The 23,155-nt window shown below is 44.8% G+C and overlaps 3 protein-coding genes across 7 annotated transcripts in view; 2 read left to right on the forward strand and 1 right to left on the reverse strand.

Moving 5' to 3' along the window:
* Nucleotides 1-127: 127 nt before the first annotated feature.
* On the forward strand, nt 128-8,356 carry zdhhc23b (zinc finger DHHC-type palmitoyltransferase 23b). Its single transcript, XM_042067155.1, has 5 exons — nt 128-436; nt 2,053-2,250; nt 3,246-3,959; nt 4,733-4,900; nt 6,861-8,356. Exons 2-5 carry the CDS (start codon nt 2,114-2,116, stop codon nt 7,141-7,143), a joined length of 1,302 nt encoding a protein of 433 aa, XP_041923089.1. The 5' UTR covers nt 128-436; nt 2,053-2,113; the 3' UTR covers nt 7,144-8,356.
* Nucleotides 8,173-23,155, reverse strand: part of ccdc191 (coiled-coil domain containing 191) — a 15,895-nt gene continuing 912 nt past the window's right edge. For 3 of the 4 annotated variants that reach the window (XM_042067148.1, XM_042067151.1, XM_042067150.1), the window contains 15 exons: nt 23,058-23,096; nt 22,293-22,428; nt 21,887-22,042; nt 21,365-21,770; nt 20,966-21,116; nt 20,157-20,347; nt 18,587-18,836; nt 17,112-17,647; nt 16,841-16,932; nt 13,901-13,983; nt 12,992-13,093; nt 10,843-10,986; nt 9,661-9,813; nt 9,207-9,361; nt 8,173-8,882 (listed from right to left, as the gene is read on the reverse strand). In XM_042067148.1, the coding sequence (XP_041923082.1) occupies nt 8,708-8,882; nt 9,207-9,361; nt 9,661-9,813; nt 10,843-10,986; nt 12,992-13,093; nt 13,901-13,983; nt 16,841-16,932; nt 17,112-17,647; nt 18,587-18,836; nt 20,157-20,347; nt 20,966-21,116; nt 21,365-21,770; nt 21,887-22,042; nt 22,293-22,428; nt 23,058-23,096 (2,769 nt within the window). In that variant the 3' untranslated portion in view covers nt 8,173-8,707. The remainder of the gene's footprint in view (nt 8,883-9,206; nt 9,362-9,660; nt 9,814-10,842; nt 10,987-12,991; nt 13,094-13,900; nt 13,984-16,840; nt 16,933-17,111; nt 17,648-18,586; nt 18,837-20,156; nt 20,348-20,965; nt 21,117-21,364; nt 21,771-21,886; nt 22,043-22,292; nt 22,429-23,057; nt 23,097-23,155) is intronic. The other variant, XM_042067149.1, reaches the window with a different exon arrangement.
* The window catches only part of qtrt2 (queuine tRNA-ribosyltransferase accessory subunit 2), a 27,926-nt gene continuing 23,279 nt past the window's right edge, over nt 18,509-23,155 (forward strand). Inside the window, exons 1-2 of one of the 2 annotated variants that reach the window (XM_042067152.1) lie at nt 18,509-18,575; nt 21,757-21,820. In XM_042067152.1, the coding sequence (XP_041923086.1) occupies nt 21,787-21,820 (34 nt within the window). In that variant the 5' untranslated portion in view covers nt 18,509-18,575; nt 21,757-21,786. Of the gene's footprint in view, nt 18,576-21,756; nt 21,821-23,155 lie in introns of those variants that run through there. The other variant, XM_042067153.1, reaches the window with a different exon arrangement.

Genomic DNA, 23,155 nt, shown 5'->3' on the forward strand with positions numbered 1-23,155 from the left:
ACTCAAAACACACTTCAGGTAACAATCAAAGTGTTAGAAGACCCCTAAAACATGTTTGTAGGCTATTATATGAACGTATAGTTTTATCAAGTTCATGAGAGGAAAGTAAAGGGTTAGCCTAGTCTCTATTGACGTCAGGATATAGGGAAGAGCCTAGGCTCTTCACTTCGTAAACAGAACAGGCAGGCGTGTCAGAAATAGCCTATTTGACGACCGCCGCTCTCGCACTTTTAAACTTTCAACTTGGCCATCAACATCATCGAGGGCTATCTTCGTAGTGGCGTCATCTGGATATGACCACTGCGTTTGCATTAGCCGGACGAAAAGCTGAAATGGACAGAAATGAAACTAGATGAGTGACAACCGTCAGGCGGAACCACAGTTAAACTAATGTGTCGGGTTTGAATGGAAAATCCACACAGTTACTGATGTGCAGGTAGGCTATGCCATATGATTTCATTAATTGCACTGTATCATAATATGTTTTAAATGCGAATAACATCTCAGATTCATTAGCCTTCCTTTTGATAGCCTACGAGTTGACTTTCCTGTAAGCAACGAGGAAGTGTCTGACGTAAACATAAAATGGTAAATCTTAGAAATTAGACTAAATATTGTTCACGCCGAGTTTAGGACAGTGTTAAGCTTCATGTGAAATGATAGCCTACGGTTTCAAGCTATCGAATACTTAGTATCAACTTTCACCACTGTTCTAAACATGGTTGATTTACTGCCAGTGCTCCACAGAAACATCCGGAATGAGTGCGACTTTGATACAAGGGAATGGGTAGGCTATTCCTTCTGGTGGACATGTCTGGCTCAACTTTCATAATTCATATAGTTCAAATGAAACTTCAGTCATAATTAACCATAATTAACCTGTTGTTTCAACTGGCAACTCAAACAGCATGTTTCGCTGAATAGGATTTTAGGATCGGCATGTCGCCACCGTTTCCGAGCGCATTTTAATTTGCCGACTTTGGCCATGTCAAACCACGATTTTGTTTTGTAGCATCTTTAAATAATTACATTAGGCTACGAGATAGACGACGTGTAGGCTATGCTCTGGTGGTAGGGGAGGTGATAACCGCGGTTGGCTAGACCGTTGCAGACTTACACATTCTGTCAAGGTCTTGGCGATGCTGTGTAGGCTACGACTGAGTGACGTGGAAGTCACAAGCAACCTTCTTGAATACCGAACGTTTTCATCTTCTGCTTGATTTTGTGCTGTGCCACATTTCAAATCCTCACATTCTGCATATAAAGCGATGCTGAGCTGGCACACCAGCTCAAATGACCAAGTGACAGCCGTCTCGCTTTCTCCACGCGTCTCGCACAGCAACTAGTCTACACCTTGTAGCCTGAAATAAATGGTCACATAATGGCCTATAACGAATTGGAAGTAGACCATTGACCTTGCTCTCCCAGAGGACAAGCAGAGCAGCTCTGCTGTCTGACACGACATAAGTACCACTCGGTTGAGTGTTGCGTTATGATAAAGAAAGATTTATGTGTGTGTTGAAATTGTTGTTATTGGGCAAACAGAATATTCAGTGTCGCAGTGAATATGTAAGGAGAAGCAGAATATCACAGAAGATGTCGTTACAACACAGTTAACGCTCCATCAGAAATACATGAGTGTACAGGAAAAGCCTTCCGTGCACGTATTGACCAGCTGTTGGCTTTTACCTCCCCTCACGTCTTTAAACTCTCCCTGCTCATAGGTCCACTCAGCCTTATTGATCACTGTCCGTGCGCTCTCTACACCTAATGGGGAAAGTTGCAGAAGTTGCAATCAGTAAACCACTGTGTAGGCCTACCTAAATGGATAATAACGTGGCACAATATGAAATGTTAGTTTGACATACATGCATAGCATACCCTGGCTAAAAATGGATTGTGTAAATGCAACTGATGATGTGATCAGTGAGGCAAGTGATAATGCATCCATGACATTTAGGATGGCATGAATGGCATCCAGCTCACCACATGGCTTAGCAGGTCTCTACCCAGAGCCAATGCCAACTCTCACCAGCCTCTGCCCACCCACAGGTGTGTTATGTGACCTCTCTTTGAGCCAAGATACCAATTATTGGCCAACACAGTGGGCATCATGAAGAGGGGGGTCCATAAGCCGCCGGAGCCTGATGACCCCTTGTGCTGCTGTGAGTATGTGGACAGAAAGGGAGGCCGGAACCATGTGGCGGCGTGTTGCTGCGACTGCGAGGACCTGGACGATGCGTGTGATAGGTAAGGAGAGAGGACACGGCACAAGGGCCTAGCACAGCAGCATCTGGCCAATCAGGGGTGCATTTCCTGAAAGTGTTGCTGTGCAACGACCATTGTTAAATTACTGGTAGCCCAATCAAGTTGAGCACTCTCCGTCTCTTACAACTACCTGTTGCACAATAAGGCTTTGATAAAACACAGCCCTGTTTTAAAATTGGCTACCTTGAAGTGGGGGTTGGGTTGGGCAGGGTTGGGTCAGTTAGTTAGGGATGGGTGTGGGTCATCTGTGAAGGCTGCCATGTCTGCTATAAAAAGGGAAAGGTCATCGATATGAGGGAGGGTGCCAGACGGAAGCAGCATACATCATGTGCTCAAAGTGACACTGACTATCCACTTTCATGTGGCATTTGGATGCAGGAACTGGGCAAACTAACACACTGTGCTGTTGGTCTGGTAGCCCATATGCCGCCAGCAATTTCATAGGCAGTGACTCTAGGCGGCACATGTACTAGTGTCCACATTTGCAGTACTCAAAGGCACTTGTCAACTGACAGTTTAGTGCTGTATAATGTTAAAGTCATGATGTTCAATGTTCATCCTGAAACAAGTAACATTTTTGACATTCAAGAGATCAACATGGCATGAAGTACTTCATGGAATCCATACAAATACACATCCAACAGCATGTGGCATAAGTGTAGAAATGACAATATGGTAGTTTTGCTGACATACATGATTTTCTTTTGAACGTAAATATATGGCTGATTGCAACCCTCGATCAAGTGTTCTTGTTCTTTTGGGGGCTGCTCTTGTCTTCATATGAAGTTTTTACATTTTAAAAGACACATTTTTTACTCTTGGAACATGAAAGTGTACAACTAAAATCAGTTTGTTCATTGCATGATTGACGTTTTTTGTTAATGTTGAATTTAACTTGTTTGGGGGTTTGTATAGTCAACATGGGGGCATATATGTTCGTCTGTCTGTCATGCCCTCACTGTATCTCTGTTTCTCAGGTGGCTGAAACGGGAGGCTCAAAAGCCAGACTCTTTGTCTCGAGTGGTAGACTCTGTGTCTGACCGACTACGGGTGCCGTGGATTCAGGGGGCGAAGCGCGTCGACTTGTCCCTGCTCCCGCCCCTTGTGTTGCTTCCTGTCCTGCTGCGCATTGCAGCTTTGCACATCCTTCTGGGAGTTGTAGTCCTGACAGCACTTCCTGGGCTGGTGCTGTGGTACTACTACTTCACTCACCGCAAGAAGGGCCGCACGCTGTTCTTCCTGAGTCTGGCGCTCTTCTCTCTGGGCTACATGTACTACCTCTTCATCACAGAGATAGTCCCCAGCGGCGACGTCACGTCCACTCAGCTGGCCACAGTGACGATGGGTGTGATTCTGACTCTCGTCTCCCTTGTCCACACCAAGAGGGGCCCGGGCTATGTCAAGCCCCGCCTGTCTGAAACCCACAGCACCGTCACCTATCACAGTCCACTTCCTGATAAGGACTCCTCCCACCTGAACGGAACCAGGCACCAGGTGGTCATAGCCAATCGGGGGACGGCGGTGCTGGAGCACAAAACCAGTGACGGGGCAGTGGAGGAGGTCCCATCGGGGCAAATGGGCAGTAAGAAGAAGAGCTGGTGCCCCTGGTGCAGGACAGTGCGCCCCCCGCGGGCTGGACACTGTCGCATCTGCAGTGCCTGCATCCAGCGCTTGGATCACCATTGTGTCTGGTGGGTTTCTGCCATTAAAACGCTCCTCTGTCTGTCCAGCAGGGTCTCTGTCTTTTCTTCTCAATTCATCTGCCACACTGCCACAACCTCATGGCAACATCTTTGGCTTAAAAAACCCTGCTCACCCTTTCTACTTCGGTGGTTGACCATATGTTTTTGTTCATAATGTAGCACACCTCTCTAACATAACCTAACATAACATGACATTTTCCTCAGCTGTTAACATCTCTGTAGTTAAACGTGGCGGACATTTCAGCTCTTCAGACGCATGCATGACTGTGAATGGAGAGTGTTACATATGGTGCATTTAATGTATGCCCCAGGGATATACAGTTTCAGGCTTTTTGTCAGTCTCTGTCCCATTTTCCATGGATGTATGGTGTAAGTGAGCTAGGGGTTGGAGCGGGTGAACAAGTGCATACGAGATTTGTGCGAAGAGTGTGTGAAAAAGAAAGTGTTTGTGTGTGTGTGTGTGTGTGTGTGTGGGGGGGGGGGGGGGGTCAGAGATTAAGAGGATATGTGGGGATAAGTGACTGAAAGAACAGAGAGAGGTACAGATGGCATGCTCAAGAGAGAGAATTTGAGCCCATGGCTAAGTGGGAGATAGAGATTGAATGTGTGAGTGAAAAGAAGTTCGAGTGTGTAAGAGTTACTGATGGCGTGCGTTTCAGTGTGTGTGTGTGTGTGATGGAGAGAGATGATCTAGGGCTCAAGGCCAGTCTCTTGTCTGTGTGTCGTGTCCTGTCGTGTCATGTGGGTCAATGCCATGGCAGGATTAACAGCTGCGTGGGGCGGGCCAATCATCGCAGCTTCCTGATGACGCTCCTCCTGTTCCTGTTAACCTCCCTGTACGGGATCAGCCTGGTGCTGCGCACCGTGTGCCCCCGCCAGAATGTGCTAATCGCCCTGCTCTACTGCCCTGGAGTCTACAGCCAGTACAGGTGTGTAGCCACAACTGACACGCGCACACACACACACTCTTAACTCACATACAGACACACTCACTCTCACACACATACAGTACCTACATACACTGTACAGGTTTGTAGCCACAATTAACACACACACACACTCTCACATGCTCATTCTCAACTCACGTACAGACACACACACTCACACATACATACAGTACATTCACACACACACACACACACTTCACTCACTCATGGACACACTCTCGCACACACTCAAACATGATCTTAGATACACACTTACTTACATGTCCTGGATGGTTTGACCATGCGTTAAACCAACAAACATGGACACTGTGTGGGTAAGTGTTCATACCACTGCACACTCTTCCTTGTGCTACAAGAGCTGTGTCTGTGTGATCTCATCCCTCTCAGAAATAACATTATTCAATTATTCAGCACAGATGACCCTATTATTTATTAATTATTCAGATCTCAAATCTCTAACAGCCATTTAATGGTGCTTTATTACTCATTCATTTATCTGGGGCACACTAAGCACAATTTATACAGGTGGGCATTAAATGTCTAAAATTGGAGCTTGGGCTAGCCCCCCCACCACCCACCATAATCACTCCCATAGGTGCTAGGAATACACACTCAGCGACATAATTGGCCCAGATTTAGTTAATGAGTTTTTGCAGTGTAGTATGTTTTAGTTTGTAAATGAATGTCATCAGTGTGTGTGTGTGTGTGTGAGAGAGAGAGAGAGAGAGAAGGAATGTGAGAAATAGAGACGATGTAGGAGGATATTACATTTCAGGTGTGAATGTGTTTGTCTACAGCACGCCCCGGGAGGTGAGATGGTAGCGTTAAGTCTCATGTCATCACAGGTGTAACTACTCCAGTGTATGAATCAGTGTTTGTGCTTGCCCATGTCTGTGCAGTATGACTATGAATGTTCATGTAACTGTGTCATTCATCTAGAACCTCTTTCTCCTGCCATGTTTGTTTGTGACTGTATGATATTTGAATAGTAGGCTATTTATATATATATTTATATATATATTTGCTTTCTACTCATATGTGGGTCTGTGTGTTTATGAGGGACTGGTCAATATTTCTACACGTATGAAGGTCTATACATTTGTATGGGCCAGTATTCGTGCTTCTTACTTGTATGAAGGTCTGTATGTTTGTGAGGTACTGTTTGTGCTTTCTGCTTGAATCAAGGTCTATATGTTTGTATGGGCTAGTATTTGTGCAATTTACTTATAAGGTATAATATGTTTGTAGGGGACTGTTTGTGTTTTGCACTTGAATGAAGGTCTGTATGTTTGTGAGGGACTGTTTGTGTTTTGTACTCGAATGAAGGTCTATACAGTATGTTTGTGAGGGACTGTTGATGCTTTCTGCCTGTATGTTTGTAAGAGACTGTATTTGTGTTTTATAGTCATATGATGGTCTATGTGTTTGTGAGGGATTGTAGGGGGCTGAACATGGATTAGACTTTTGCACACCTCAGTGCTTTCTCACCTGTGTCTGGTAAAGCTGCTTTGGTATTAGTCGTGTGTGTGGTTTAGTGCTGTGTCCCACCCGTGGTTTTTGAGCTAGCATCTGTGTCTGAATGTTAAAGTGGTGTTTTGTGTGGTTCAGCACTTTCATTTGTTGTTTTGATGGCTGCTTGTGGCGTTGGAGTGCACCTAGCACAGCTCAGCACTTCTCTCACCTGTGCATGGTAAAGCAGATTTTGCATGTGTGTATGTGTGTGAGTGAGTGTGAGAGACGGAGCGAGAGAGAATAGTGTGTGAGGTGTGAGGTGTGAGAGCGCATAGTGTCAATTCAGGTTGTGAGATTTGTTTGATTTCCCCTTCAGTTACACATATTTCATTTCAGATAGGTGCTCCTCAACCACTGTCACTCCATATTCCATATATTGCCTGTGTGTGTGTGTAGACATAGCATAATCGCAGGTGTGTGTTTTGTACAGCTCGGCCCTCTGTTTCACCTGTGCCTGGTATAGCAGCATCGTGACGGGCGGCATGCTCCACCTCCTGGTCCTCCAGCTCATCAACGTCAGCTACAACGTGACGGAGCGCGAGGCGCGGCTCGCCCTGCGGGACAAGACCGGCCGCACTCTCCTCTGGGGCCTCATCATCGACACCGGCGTCTATTCGCAGGGTTTCCGCCACAACTGGGCAGAATTCCTGACTATGGCCGACAACAACGACCCCTCCGAACGATCGCCACCCGCCTTCACAGAATTAGTGTAGGACTATGTAGCCTTCACCCTCAGTGTTGAACAACTGGCAGGCAGCCTACCAAACTCTGGTTTCTGACTCTTCTCCGTTTTTGATATTCTGAGCACTGACATACCTGCGTCAAACAGTTGTGATTTGCTGTGTTGGTTTCCCTTGGAAGCCTGAACGTGGTGGAACTGCATTGGAGGAAGCAGCCACTCCAGCTCTTTGGCTCAGTTCCCTAAACCTCCAGTTGGGGGCACTGTTGTGCCATGTCTTCTCCTCAGTGCAGGTACAGGTACACACAGTCCTTGAGTGTGTGAGGAAAAGGTTTATGGGGTGGGTATTGGGGATATGTGGTAAAACACAGCTAACAGTGACATCAGCACCACACCTTCAGAAGCATTTCAGTGTGTCTTGCCTTTTCCATTTATTTATTTCTCTGCAGCTTATCTTTGTCCAAAGCCTCATTTCTTTCTTTGACTGTTGATCCATTGACCTTCTGAGCCCTCCAGAGAGTGATGTAATTATGGCCTTCTCAAAGTCAACCAGACAGTTCACTAGTTCATCAATAGAAATCTTTGCTTATTGCCAGAACTCTGAATCAATCTTCTAGAACGCGAAAGTGAGTTCAATCACCCCTATTGGCTCCTCCCTGACTGTGTAAAAAACATCATTAGTTAACACCCCCGGTGATTCCTTCCCAGATGTTGCATGGATCCAGGTCCAACATCATCCGTCCAGGTCTGTTCTAAAGGCAGCTGCTTCACAAGCCAACACTTTTTTTTTTTGGTGAATATGTCACTAGAAATGACTTTTTAGACTCATGAATATTTACAGGTGATGAAGCAGATGTGGTTTCGAACGCTTCCACCTGCCTGCCTGTCTCACATTCCCCTCTGAAGACGCAAAGTGTAAGGCACCTCTTTAAATAGATGAAACACTTTCAGGGGGCGTCATTAGGATAATTTGTACCATCTGTGTTTGAGAAGGTGTGTAGAAGGCTTCATCACAGAAGCATACATGAAAGCACAGACCAATCAAACTCACTTCAGACACAACTTGGCTTCCTGATTGAGTTGTAATTACAATCCTGCATAATTGCAGTATCTGAAACAGCTTAGTTCTAATAAGAATAACATAATGTATGTCCCTAAGATAACACATGGAAGAAAATAAACAATTGGTAAACTTGAGGAAAGAAATGAAATAAAATATATGTTCAGAGACAAATAGTGGACCACTATGTGATTGTGTGATGTTTTCTTTTAACTTCCACCTTGGTCCAATTTTGAGACTAGAAGTTTGCATTTTGTACATGAATGTGTCTGTGGTGTGTAGAGAGAGTGAGTGAGCGAGTGATTGAGTGATTGTGTGAATGTCCAGGTCCAAGAATCTGCATCTTCTTGCATGCAGCCATATGTATTTTCTCACAGGCATGCATGTATGTAAGTGTGTTGATGTGCGTGGCACAAGTAAGAATCTATACACGACCTGCTTCAGGCTGAGAGCTTGGAATGGTAGGTCTGTGCAAGTGTGTTTGTGAGGGTTTGTCTGTTCACGTCAATGTGTGTGCCCCTGAAAGTGTGTCAGTGACTCAGAGGGGAGGTAGGACTGAGCTCCTGATAGAATCCCTGGAGGACGTTCGGAAGTCAGGCAGGATTTCAGCTACCTTGCGTCGGAGCTGCTCCCTACGGACCTCCCTCTCCTTCTCCTCTCTCTGGAGCTCTGGCAGACGCCGCCAGTTGAGGAAACAACTACGCACCACCCGCCTGAGAGAGAGAGAGAGAGAGAGAGGGGGAAAAGTGGGATAGAAAGAGAGGAGAGGAGAGAGAATGGAGGGATACAGGGGAGGAAAAGAATAGAAGGGAGAAAGGGAAAAAAAAGAAAGAGAAGCAGCAGATGGGAGAAAGACACACATGGACAAGGAGGAGAAATGAAAATTGTGATTTTAAAAAGTTTTTAAAAAAGTTTTTTTAAAAACTTGCTTGAAGATAGCGTGAACATAGCACACAAAAGCGAGACAGTAGGACACCATGCCACCACAGCCCACCTTCACCACTGCTCCGCATCACCTGCACTCAGGTGAGTCTTACCTGGTGTTGTGCTCTTGTGCCAGCTGCTCGCGGTCCCACGCCGCTAGTCGTTCATCCGTCACGTAATCCAGGAGCGCCATGAAGACTCGACGCAGGACCCGTTCACGGCAGAACCTCTGAGCCCGCGCTTCCAGGAATGAGCGGTAGTCCTTCAGCTGAGCGCGTGCACATGCACACACGCACAAGCACACACACACACACACACACACACACACACACAGGGGGTACAAATCAGACTCCTCATTGCAACTCCACAGCCTTCCTCTCCAAAATGAGATTATGGTGTGATTGCTGCTACAAGTGTTTGTGTGTTCGAGTGTGTGAATGAGTGTGTCCATGTGTTTGAACATTTAGGAGCTTGTGTGTGTGTGTCAGTGTGTTTTTTCTAATATATACACATCTCTGTGTGTGTGTGTGTGTGTGTGTGTGTGTGTGTTTGTGTGCATGTGCATACCCGCTTCCAGCTTGCGAGGCTCCTCCGTAGGAGTATATTTCGGTGGAGGTGGGCGGCACAGGCCTCTCGGTTAGCCTGGCGCTGTTGGTTGGCACTGTGCCAAAGCAGGAAGCAGCGTCTGAGGGCCCAGTGGCCATGATGGACGGTAGCCAGCTGGGGGGGGGGATACAGAGCAGGTGTAAGACATACTCATATCACACACACTCTCCATCGAGAACACACTCTTCAATTCACATACAACCCCCACCTTCTCATACACACAAACAAACAAACACACACATACATACACACACATACATACCACACTCACACACTCTCCCTCTATTTTATCACTTGCTGTGTCATTACCCTTTCACTTATTCTCTCTCTGTCACTCTCTCTCTTTCTCTCCTCTGTTCCTCATTACCCTTTCTCTCACTCTCATCTCTTTGTTTTCCCTCGCGCTCTTACTGGCCTTCATTCTACCACTCTCTCACTTCCTTGTCATCCTCTCTTTCTTGCTCTCCCTAACCTTCTTGCCACTTGAGCTCTCGCGCTCTCTCTCGCGCTCTCTCGCTCTCTCTCTCTCTCTCTCTCTCTCCCTCCCTCCCTCCCTCATTGTGATTATCAGATGTCAGTTCGGTGCAAGCCTTCTAAATAACAGGTGGTCAAGCAGGTGCTAAAGCTACAGTACACCGTACACATAATCTGAGCACAGGAAATGAGAATGTCTTCATGTGACAAGGAACAGCTGGCCTTCCGGTGTCACTTACTAATGTGTGTGTGTGGGTGTGTGTGGGTTTACTTTACAAATAAGATCTTCATATGTTCAGTTGCTTGCATAATATTTCCGTGAACTTTCTAGACCAGGTGCATGTACATAGATATGGGTCACACTTAGGTCAAATAGCCTTTATAAGGACTTAGATATTAAACATGTTACTGTAACATATCAATAAGAGGATTTAAGTCTGTTTATGACTGTGTTAAAGACAGAGAGAGAGAGCAAGATCTGTATCAATGAAAAATGGAGGTATACATCTGTAACCCAGCATGGGTGTGTCTGTGTCTATATCGTATGCAGATGGGATCGTTCACTTGTGAGTCTTATGTCTTGGTTCTGACTGTAGGCTGGTGATCAGGTGGCGCCGGTGTTGGGTGTCGTGACTGTGGGGCGGCCGTCTGGCTTGTCTGACTGCTCACCTGCGTGTTGGCATGGCACTGCTCCATAAGGCGTTTCCATGGCGCTAGGCCTTGCCGGAGCAGCAGGCTCCTTTGGTAGTGCTCCTTGGCCTGGTGCAGCAGCTTCTGTTCCTTTTCCTGTTTCCTCTGTTTTTCCAGTTCCCTCTGAACACACACATACACACACACACATAACACATATTGGGTACTTACAGATAAATAAGGAAACAAATAAAAACAGCAATGCAATTCATTTCAAGACATTTTCCCATGCACTACAGCAGTGTTCACCAAACTTTCATGGCACACTATTTCCTGAGAGAAAATCTCATGGCACACCACCATGATATTAAACATACAAAAGTGACAAAATAACATGTTAATTGTCGTTTATTACCCCCACGTCATCGAAAAATCGAGTCTATTAAACTATTTAAAACTATTTTTTTTTTATTTTGACACATGCCATTAATGTTGGCAGGCTATACGTGAACCCATGACTTTAGCTCAAGTATTGATTGTATTTTACTGTCTGTCTGTTGCTCACTGCTGTAATATATTTTTTCTATTCAGCATGGGTAAAGTTCATGATGATGTTACTCCTTACATAGATCCTCATGTCAAATCCAAGTTTTAATACTGTCCTACAGTAAGAATGAACATCAGCTATTAGGTACTCAACGTTATGGGGTCAAATTGACTTTTCTTTTCATTTTTTTCAACTTTACACATGTTCAGAGGGGATCGCAATAGAAGAAAGTTGGATCTAACACTTTTAAGTTGGTCACAATGTGGCATACCACAGCAAGAAAAATGGAAAATGGGTAAACATTTCATGCTTTTCTCCTAAAAAGGTAATGACATGTTTAGGTCAACTTTACAGTTGAATATAGGGAATTGCCCAAAGGATATCTCCAGGCACCCAGCCTATTCTTAAAACCAGATTCACAGAGATTCTGACCTTTGGCTTTATGATAAGCATTGCCTATTGTCATGGTTATAGCGGTTAGTATATTTAATTGAGTGATGACATTTTGGCTTATTTACAGTAAGTATTTAAGTAGTTGAAATACTCAAATACAATCCCTCAAAGTATTTTGTTACAAACTACATTTGAGTTTTTCCAATCCTGCAAAATACAAATTACAAAATACGCTAAAGTAATTAAATATACGTATTTTACATACATATAATTGAAATACTGCCCATGTCTGAATGCAGCTATGTTGTTCTACAGTGTTTGACCCGTTATTGGCTGTCAGTTGCATGCAGGTGCAACTTTCCTTGACCAATAAAAACGGTACCTAGATGGAAAGTGAAAATAAGGATGATGATGATGATGATGATGTATTGAACTAATGGCATGAAATATTTTAATAGCCACAGTCTGTTTGTCTGATTGTTAACTATTATCAATGATAATAAAAGCTCAATATGGACTTTTTCTACGGCACACCTGTGCAGCCTTCACAACACACCGGTGTGCTGCGGCCCACAGTGTGGAGACCAGAACCACTGCACAACAGTATATTGCCATTCCGACCACACACCCACACAAACACCCACACATTCACCCTACAGTGCCACTTACCATACAAGCACTTTTTATTCCATACCTGGCTTTCAACTCAGATTTTCTTCTCCTTGGGAAGAATATACACCTGACATTTTCGAAACGTATTAGTGCATGTTCCAATAACAATCTATGTTACAAACACAAACATAATGCAGCCTATATAATGCAGCCTATACCTACGTTGAGAAAAAGAATGACATCGACCTCAACTGTTCCCAGGATGTCATCCTAAACAGAAGTCAACATGAACAGACAATGTCCAAATCCTAACATCTCACTGTGTAGGCTGAAATTACACACACACACACACACACACACACACACACACACACACACACACACACACACACACACACACACAGACACACACGCACACACACACACACACACACACAGACACACACACACACACACACACAGACACACACACACACACACACACACACACACAAGCACACACACACACACACACACACACACACACACACACAGACACACACACACACACACACACACACACACACAGACACACACACACACACACACACACACACACACACACACACACAGACACACACACACACACACACACACCTCCCGCTCCTTCCTCCGCTCCTCTCTTTTCTTCTCTGCGGCGATGCGCTTCTCCTCCTCATCCACCCTCTGTCTCTCCTCCTCTGCTGCTTTCAGCTGGGCCTGAGGAAACACACACACACACACACACACACACACACACACACACACACACACACACACACACACACACACACACAGTCAGTAGCCCAGAGGACTAAATTCACCAAGTTAGATAATTGTGAACCTTTGAACCTTTTCATCTTAAATGCATTTTTTATTCAAGTAAAGGTAAGGCTATGTTTTAATTAAAATCCTCACAGAACTGTATAAGACAGCATCAACAGCCTATAAATGTGAACATTTGAACATACCTTGAGATGAATAGTAAATGATTAATGTTCATTAAAGGATTAACTGCATTTTTTTTATTTAAGTAAGGTAAGGGTATGTTTAAATTACGTCCTTGCAAAAAATGCGCCTGACCCTGACCCTAGCCAGATGAATTTCGTTCCGCTTAGCTCCGCCTAGCTTCACTCACATCCATCTGGGACCTCTTCCATTGAGAGTGATTTCTGCACCCGATTTTATGGTACAGCCAATCAGGACGCAGGGCGGGAGTTTCATAGATGTGACATGGTGTAGAAGCGACTGTGAGACTGTTATTAGCGTCACGGGTTGGCTTCGATGTGAGTGGTTGAAGTAGCACGTCAATAGATGACGGACAAGTGGCTTATTCAATCATATGCAAGCATTTTTTGATTAGGCCCAGCCTTCTGAAGCAACACTTCAATGGATCGGTTCCAGATGGATGAGTGGAGCTAGGCGGAGCGAAATTCATCTGGCTAGGGTCAGGTTAATTGGGCCTCTCTTACCCACAGACATCAATTGAAGTTAGAATATGACACACACACAGACTACAGTACTCACAAGTCTCTCCTCCTCTATCTGTCTCTTCCTCTCCTCCACCTCTTTCCTGCGTTCAGCGCGCTGTCGAGCTCTCTCCTCCATCGCTGTAGGATTATTAAAAGAGGGAGAGAGAGAGGGATACATGAGAGCAATTACCATCTGAACACTTTCTACCTCTGTTCTCAAATTCACGCAGGATCAAAATATGTAGATATAAGTATTTTGCTGTTCACATATGCCTGCTCTTTTGTCTCCACACATATTGTCTTTTAATCCAGCTAGCTGTTTTTTTAATTCAACACATCATGCTTTTAAAGCAACACAACTGTTGTGCTACAATTAATTCAACATGTTTGAGAGCAAGAGGGAGCATGGTCAGGAGGGTTCAGAGAGCAGCATTAGATATCGATGTAAATCTCACATGTTCCCAGGAATACAGATTTAATTACCAGCCTTTACCCTTTAAGGTAAGTACTTTCATTAGATCAATGGTAGGCCTACTGGTCAAATGTTCCATAGACTTCACCCTCGAAAACAACCTTAACAAATAAAAAAATCGAACTGTCACAAACAAATGGATAACAAGTGTTTTTGTTTGATTCCTCCAAGATGAGGTGCCAGCCCTGTGTAGCTGACACGCATAGTTGACCCATTTTAGGATGCAGTAAAACCGAGTTATAAGAGCAATATGTTTTCTTTCTGTAGTTGGGCACATGAACAAGAAATAAATCAAACAGTGTGAATGTCACAATCATACACTATACTGTCACAATCATACACCAAGGAACCACACATAAGAGGAACCACACAGTAACACTAATATATGTTAATTCATGCATGTAAAACCTACAGTTTCATTTACAGTTTTATCACCAGCATAAGAATATTTTATAGAATATCCACTATGTCTGTTTGTATGTGTTTCTCCTGCAATTTGTTTCTCGACCGCAATCAAATTCCAGTGCTTCACTCCTTTCATTCCAGGGCTACAGAGTGCGACCAATTTGGTCGCATAGCTATTCGAGAGAGGAAAGTGTCCGCATTGAAACTCTACCTTTGGTTCAATAACAGACACATATTTGGTCAATATCGTGCTTTAAACAAATCACAGATAGTGAAGGGCGGGACCTCCCCTCTGATTGGCCATGGCCCAGTGCCTGTGTGTAAATTTGAAAATGCGTGTGCTGCAGAGAGAGAGAGAGAGAGAGGTCAGAGACCCGTCAGATAAACAGAGTGGATGTAGTTGCATTACAGCAGTGGTCCCCAAACTTTTTCTTCCGAGGGCCAGCTCACTATGCCTGGCTCTAAGAGAGGGCCAGAGACTCGGAGTATATTAGTAACCTTAAATAGCTTAGTGCTGTGAACAACATTTAATCATAGGCTACTGCAATTCAATACCATTGTTAACTGTGTTTATATTGCCATGCCATGCATACACAGTGTTTATATTATCATGCCATGCATACACAGCTCAAGTTGTGAACAAGCAATATCCTACAAATAATTTAATAACCACGTTTTATGAAGTGCTGGCAAAAACATCTGAAATGACCACCATTCTAACTTTCACTCACCTGATGAGAACTTTGTGAAGTGTGAATTTGGATGAACATTTGAACAAGTGAATAAAAAATAGAAATAATTATCCCAGGAAGTCCCAGAAATATGACTTGAATAGAAGTTAGTTAGTTATTAACAATTAATTGATAAACTTTTAGAATACTTTGAGCACTGATGCAGTCAGCATATAACCTGACCCTAGCCAGATGAATGTCGTTCCGCTTAGCTCCGCCTAGCTTCACTCACATCCATCTGGGACCTCTTCCATTGAGAGTGATTTCTCCAACCAACTTTATGGTTTAGCCAATCAGGACGCAGGGCGGGAGTTTCATAGATGTGACATAGCGTAGAAGCGACTGTGAGTCTGTTATTAGCGTCACGGGTTGGCTTCGATGTGAGTGGTTGAAGTAGCACGTCAATAGATGACGGACAAGTGGCTTATTCAATCATATGCAAGCATTTTTTGATTAGGCCCAGCCTTCTGAAGCAACACTTCAATGGATCGGTTCCAGATGGATGAGTGGAGCTAGGCGGAGCGAAATTCATCTGGCTATTGCCAGGTTAGTCAGCATAGGCCTCTTTACATTGTTTGTAAGCCTACATTTCATTCCGTTTTCAATGGTAAACGCGAAACAGCGCCAAAACAACCACCAGTGGACAAAAAGAGTATTACACGTGTACTGGTAAGACTCGCCATAAAGAATGAATGGGGGAAATTACGGAGGTTACAGTTTGGCGATGTCATACTCTTGTGCGGGCCAGATGCGATATACCACAGATATGTTTTGGGGGGCCACCCAAAATGAGGTGGCGGGCCGTATCCGGCCCGTGGGCCGTAGTTTGGGGACCACTGGTCTACTGTGTGCGTCAAGTTTATAAGTCTGTGGACCTCAGAGAGAAAGAAAGAAAGAAAGAGCGAGAGAGAGGAAGAGTGAGAAGACCGAGTGAGACTGAGATAAAGAGATACGTAAGTAATTTAAAGTTACTGCAACAATAGTCTTCTGCAATAATACCCTTCTCTCCAGATGTGATGCTTGGCTCCAAAGAGACATGATGCAGGTTGCAGTAGAGCTGAGAGCGAAAAAAAAAAAAAGAATGGGAAAGCGCGTGCGTGCATTTTATGTGCTCACATGATGACGATACTTTGCGCTTCTTCTTGCATTCCTCCCACGTAGCACTTCAGCAAAATGTACGAAGAGTGGTAAAGGGGGAAAAAACTTTCCCATGGTTCCTGTCAAAGCGTTTCAAGGCTGTTGGAGCCTTGAAATTAATTTTTCTTTCTCTTGCATCATCGCTGACATATCAGGCCAAAGCCCTGGCATCACTATAGTGGATGTGTTTGTACAGTGTGTGTGTGTGTGTGTGTGTGTGTGTGTGTGTGTGTGTGTGTGTGTGTCTGACCTTGCACAGTAGGGTGCAGGGCTGTGGATTTCCTCTGTGGGTTTCTCAGGGCCATGTTGCTCATATTGGTTTTCCCTGAGATGCCTTGGGGCCTGGAAGTAAAACCAATGAATATTAGAGCAACCGTCTGTCACACAGTCACTGCACACACACAGCTAAAAGAATACTAAATTGTTGTCACAGAACTTCCCATTAAAACATAAACGTAAACAACACTTCCAGTTTCAAGCAAAGGACCATTAGTAAAGGTCAACACTCAACAGGTGCTCACCTAGCATCATCTGGCTCTCTCTTCTCTGTGATTGGCTCACTGGGGCCCTTGAGGTTTTTGGGTGGCTGCTGGAAGTCATTAAGCTGTGTGATTGGCAGCCTTGGCCCCGCTGGGGTCTGTGCAGCGGCCCGAGTCTGCGCGTCGGTGGCGCGCTGGCGCAGCTCGGTCATGCTCCGCGTCTCCTGCAGCCGAGCGATCACTTCCTGCTGCTCCCTCAGGAGCCTCCGCTGCTCGGTGATCACCTGCTGCTGCGTGGCGTGCCGGTGCTCGAACCTCCCGCCGCGCAGCTCCACTCCAGGACGTCGGGGGGCATCGGCGAGCTGTCCTTCCTGGAGGCCCTTCCTCCTGGCCAGCTGCTGCAGCTCGGCCACACTCAGGGCGCCGTGCCCGCGGGTGACCTGCCAAGCCTGCTTCGGAAGGGAGCCACCACCACCGCCACAGGCATCTCCACGGGCATCGCCCCGGGCAACGTCCGTGGCAATTAGAGGGGAGGCGGACGCGGTGCCAGGGCATTGCGATGCAGGGATGGCAGCCTGCTGGGAGATAAGAAGGGCATCAAATCGGAGATGGCCGTGCATGACTGCGCGTCAGACCCCCCTTAGTGCCTGGGTGGGCCGGGTGTGATGACACTTCCCAGATCATTTCTGGCACGGCACACAGATGTACCTCAGGCGAAGACGCTTTCTCCTGGCATTTCCCCCCCACCACCCTCACCAACTCTACTTGGCCCTCTGCCTCTATTCATTTTTTTTTACATTTACATACAAACAATCTCACTCAGAATGCTACTCTGAAAATCCTCTCCTGCCTCCCTTGCTTGTTCCATTTCAGTGCCAGCCTGCCCAGGAAATACTGAAACTTTTATCTCATTTAATTATTTACCAAAGGAACAAAGTTTCCACACTTCTGTTGATAAACTTCCTTGACAGAAACATGACTGATTATCCAAGGTGGCCAGTGCTGGCTCTCGCTGGCGTATTGTGTGCACAGTGCGAGGCGCTCGAAGATTAATATGGGAGACCAAATGCTTTCAATTGTGTGCTTTATTGGCTGGCTTGGGCTGGGTGACTTCGCTGAACACCTCACCTCATGTTTCATTCATAAACCATCACTGTTGTTAAAACCGCCCCCACCCTCCCTTTAAAGACTCACTCACACACACACACACTCTCTCACACACACACACACACACACACACACACACACACACACACACACACACACACACACACACACACACTCATGACTCAGTATTCAGGGAGGACAGTACATTACAAATGTTGCTGTAAAATGATACTCTGTTTCTGTCCCTGGGAATGAGAGAAAGACAGAGACAAAGAGATGAGGAGGAGGAGGGAGAAAAGAGAGAGACAGCAACAGGCAGAGATGAGGAGGAGAAGGAAGACAGCGAGAAAGAAAGACAGTGGATACTTGGAAAGGAAATGAAGACAGCCTGTTTGTTAGGTAAGGCTTACCTTTGTATCTATGGGTTCTGATTGGCTAGATTTCTCAGGTAGGTCTGTGACTGGCTGAACAGAGGCATGCTCAGACCCTAACTTCCCTGAGACGGCAGCAGAAATCAGGGCAGCCATTTTTCGTTTGGTTTCCTCCTGTTGCTGAAGAAGCTCCCGTCGCTCTCTCTCCATTCGACACCAAAGCTGCCAATCATTCAGACACCGTCTCAGCAGCCTCTTACGGTCACTCTCTGCGGCCACTTGACAACGCCTAAAGGGATATCAACCTGTCAATCAAACACTTTTTACCTCTGTGTTACAACCATCATTATCTCCCATAATTCAAGTGCTTGTTCTGGCATAATGTCCAAGGCTAATTTCAAGCTAGGCTCAACAAACCTTGAGCAGTTGTTCAATATTGTTTTGGGAGCACAAAACGTAAGCTGGCGTGCCAACTCATTATTTTACCAGTGTCTGTTCACTTCAAACAGACCCAAAGGACGGGTACTTCTGATAGGGAAGAGTAGGCCTATACATTTTGTATTCCATAAAAATGCTAATCCCATGGTCAAACTAAATTGCAGAGATGATTAAAAGTGCCCTTGTTTAATGTTTAGGCAGTAGGATGATAATCATTTGTATGAGCTTGCAGTTCCAAACACTCCTTCAACAGCCTACTCTACTCTCTGATGAGACTACATGTCTCTCCCTTTCTCATTCTGTTAGTACTGTGATTCAAGGACTTTATTCAGGACCAAATGGGTGAGTGTAGGATTCACACTCAATCCTTGTCAGTCTGTATAGCCTCACTACATATGCATGTGTGTAAGGGAACTGGTAAGTATTTTTCCAAACACGGACTCCCAACGGTGGGTTCAGGAATCGACTGATTGTCAGACGCCAATGCTACAACTGTTCCACCACACCCACAAACACCACTGGGAACCCAGCAGCTCTTGTTTACTAGGAAGATCTTAACTAACTCTGCATCTATGTGTCAAAGTCAAAGTCAAAGTTATTTGTATAGCACGTTATCATACATGATCATCATTCAATGTGCTTCACACAGACAGAACAAACCAATAAAATGGAAATACGCCAAGACACAGACAGAAAAACAAATAAAATGGAAATACCCCAAGACACAGACAGAACAAACAAATAAAATGAAAATTGGTTTTGGTTAAAAGTGTGCATGAATTATGTGTATCCATGTGTGTATATCAGTTTATGGGAACAAGGTGACACCAGTATGTGTGTTTCGAGAAAGTACCCTGATCTACCTTCCTGAGTATATAAAACAACAACTTAAACCTAAAACATAATACAGTAATTTCCTGTGTATAAGCTTCATTGTGTATAAACCGCAGGACAGTGTTTTATGCAAATAAAAAAAACAAAAACATATTAATACCATATTAACTGCCCCCGTGTATTAACCTCATAGCTGAAATTTTTTTGTAAAATCAATGTATAAACCGTGGCTAATAGTTCGGAAATTACGGCATAGGCCTACTTAATACTCTTGATCAAGATGATAGAGGCCTGGATACTGTGTGTCATTGGTGTAGAAGTGACCATGTGGTCTCACCTGTGCTCCAATCGCAGCTCCTCCTCGGTTCTCTCCGCCTCTCTCTCTTCCTTATTGGCCCACACCAGGGCTCGCCATTCCCGCCAAACCCGCAGTTTTCTCCTCCAATCACAGAGTGCTGCCGCCTTGCCCTGACGCAGACGACGTGCCAGCACCAAGGTGAACCAGGCTGAGAAGTGCTTCTGCAGGCACTACCCACACACACACACACACACACACACACACACACACACAGTTAACTACAACTTCAACTATAAAATCATCAATGACTCTCACTTACACAACCTTACTAACACAAACCAATTACTTTTTCATGCACCTCAGCACTCTTCATTAGTGACATTAGTGCAATCTTCTTAGAAATCTAACTGTCTTTGGGTTTTTTTAATTGGCGAGTCCAATGGATAAACCCACTGTACACAACTTGAATCCACCAAATGAGAGGATCTGTGGACCTCCAGTGTCACAACAAAAGGTGTGTGTTGTCCTGTATTGTTATAATCCCCCCCCCCCCCCACACACACACACACACTCTCTTGGCCCTTCGCCAAGAGGTATGGCGATTTTTACCATTGTCTTCAAATTTTGATATGTTTTTTTGGAAGTTGGTGAAAAGGTCATATTTTTCGCAGTGAAGAAGAAAGTGCTCCCCTGTCTCAACCTTCTCTGACTGACAGTGAATACATATTCTTTGTTCTCTTGGCAGCCTCTCTCTCTCACACACACACACACACACACATAAACGCAAAAACACACACACACACACACACACACACACACATAGACTGACAACAAATCCAAATCCTCACTTGTAGATTCAGCATGTGGACTCTAGCGTCCACCTGCTCTTGCACAAGTTGTTCCTCGTCTCGCTGCTTCTGGGAGTTTAATGCGAGCACTGCAGGTTTAATGGACCGAGTTTCTCTCTGCTTGGCTTCTCTGTATTCCCTCTCTTTTTCCCTGCAATAAAGAACAAGTGGCTTTTAGACATATAATGCCTCTGAACACATTACGCGATCCAAGTGTGAAAAGCACAAACACCCACACACACTTTATTTGCTCTCCTAAAGACCTTCGATTATATAGCTTTATGGAACTTGGAACTGTTTTCATGTTTTTGAAAAATGTTTTTTTTTGTATCAACAGTGTTGAGAAAAAGGCTCTGTCAGGCTCAAAATGTGGGCCAGCCGTAGCCATGGCAACTTTACATCCTCCGAGCAAGCTGCTCCACTGCTCTCCTCTCCTCCATCTCTCGGCGTAGTCGCACCACCTCCTGCTGCAGGAGTTCATCTTTCCTCCGCATCTCCTGCTGACGTCTCATCTCCTCCTCCCTCACCCTCCTCTGGGCCTCCTCGCGCACCTCCCTCTGCGCCTCCCGCTCCCGTCGCTCCCTTTCCTGCTCCACGTCTCTCCTCAGTCGGTTCTCCTTCACCTGTCTGTGCCGCACCTCCATGGTCAGGCCCGGATTCCGTGTTCTCCTCTTGGCCCTGTCAGCAGAGTCCAGACTCAGGTCCTCCACTATCCCAGGATCCAACACGTCATGCTCCATGAGCTCCTGCAGGATGTTATTTACCACAAAGCTTTCCTCTTCCTGCTCCAGGTTGGCATACATGTCTGAGGGACCAGGAGAATGCCACAGTGTGAACATCAAAGGATGTGCGAAGGTGAGAAATAACAATTGTAACATCACAGCAGTTGTTCAAAAATGGAACCAAACAAACAAATAATACCATGAAAACTGTTGTACTGTGGCACAGTTGGATGATTCTGTGACCTCAACACAGGGGCCCCTATTATGTTGTTTGTAATCTCCTCCTCCTCTTCATCATCCATCTCAAGTTCAAGGCGCAACTTTTGGTTCATCCATTCGCTCAGAATTGCCTGCGCTACAGAGTAAAGAGCAATAGGAACAATGAGTACCAAAGTGCCATACACCAAAAACAGCTTCAGAATTCCCTCTGTGTGCTTACTGCTAAGTGAAAATTGCTTTTAACACAAGCATGTGCTTGACATTACATTCACTGCATGTGGATACACACAATATTTCATGTTTTATTACATTGAATGACATATCTGAGTATGGCATGTCTTTTGTTACATAATCAGAACTTGGTGGTAATTTTTGTTACAATTTACCTTCACCGTATGCCTCATCGTGGTCTTGCAATTGATCTGTGCTCTGCAATGAAACTGCCTGATGGTGAATGCCAGTCTTGGATTTCTTAAGGGAGAAAACCTCAGAGACTGCAAACTCTGAAGCTTTCTCCACTCTCTAAGGGAAAAAAAGACATTTTTACAGCGGCAAGGGAAATGTGTGTATGTGTGTGTGTGTGTGTGTGTGTGTGTGTGTGTGTGTGTGTCTGTGTGTGTGTGTGTGTGTGTGTGTCTGTGTCTGTGTCTGTCTGTGTGTGTCTGTGTTTTGAAGCTTTACATAAAAAGGCACATTATATGCAAAGATCACATACAGCCTACTCATTATTTATTCTGAGACAGAGGAGACAGTTGCACTGAAAAAAATAAATCACTGGATTTACTTGATTTTATTGTGTACATTGGTTGCACATGTCTGTCTAGAATTCGGTTTACAAAATTGATTCATGCTGTGATAACCCAATTTGATTAAGTAATTCCAATGAAATTGATTGGGCTTAGGCCTACATCAAATATTCATGTAATTTCACCGTGATTGTGTTATACAGGTAGCATGTACTGAGAGTAGGCATTCAGATATACTTAGTAAAGGAAGATAACTTTGATATTTAATACTTTAAGACATAACATAAACTACAGCTCCAAATTCCAAATTCTACTGGCCTTTAAGCATAATTCTCTGTAAGGACAGCCCTGACTTTTCCTTTTTTACAGTGTGGCTGAAAGGGTTGTGAGAATTAAACTACCTACCTTTATCCAATGGTCTATATCATGGCTATCACGTTGCACCTACAGTAAATAAATAGGAGGGAAATCAGTGCAAACTTCTTATCTTTATTGCACCATTT

The sequence above is a fragment of the Alosa sapidissima genome, chromosome 17 (assembly GCF_018492685.1).
Source record: "Alosa sapidissima isolate fAloSap1 chromosome 17, fAloSap1.pri, whole genome shotgun sequence".
NCBI lineage: Eukaryota > Metazoa > Chordata > Actinopteri > Clupeiformes > Clupeidae > Alosa > Alosa sapidissima.

Bases quoted from the DNA above. Each gene is read 5' to 3' on its own strand.
- zdhhc23b (XM_042067155.1), top strand. From the start codon at position 2,114: ATGAAGAGGGGGGTCCATAAGCCGCCGGAGCCTGATGACCCCTTGTGC. The intron at 2,251-3,245 runs GTAAGGAGAGAG...TCTGTTTCTCAG, and splicing joins CTGGACGATGCGTGTGATAG to GTGGCTGAAACGGGAGGCTC. The intron at 3,960-4,732 runs GTGGGTTTCTGC...ATGCCATGGCAG, and splicing joins TTGGATCACCATTGTGTCTG to GATTAACAGCTGCGTGGGGC.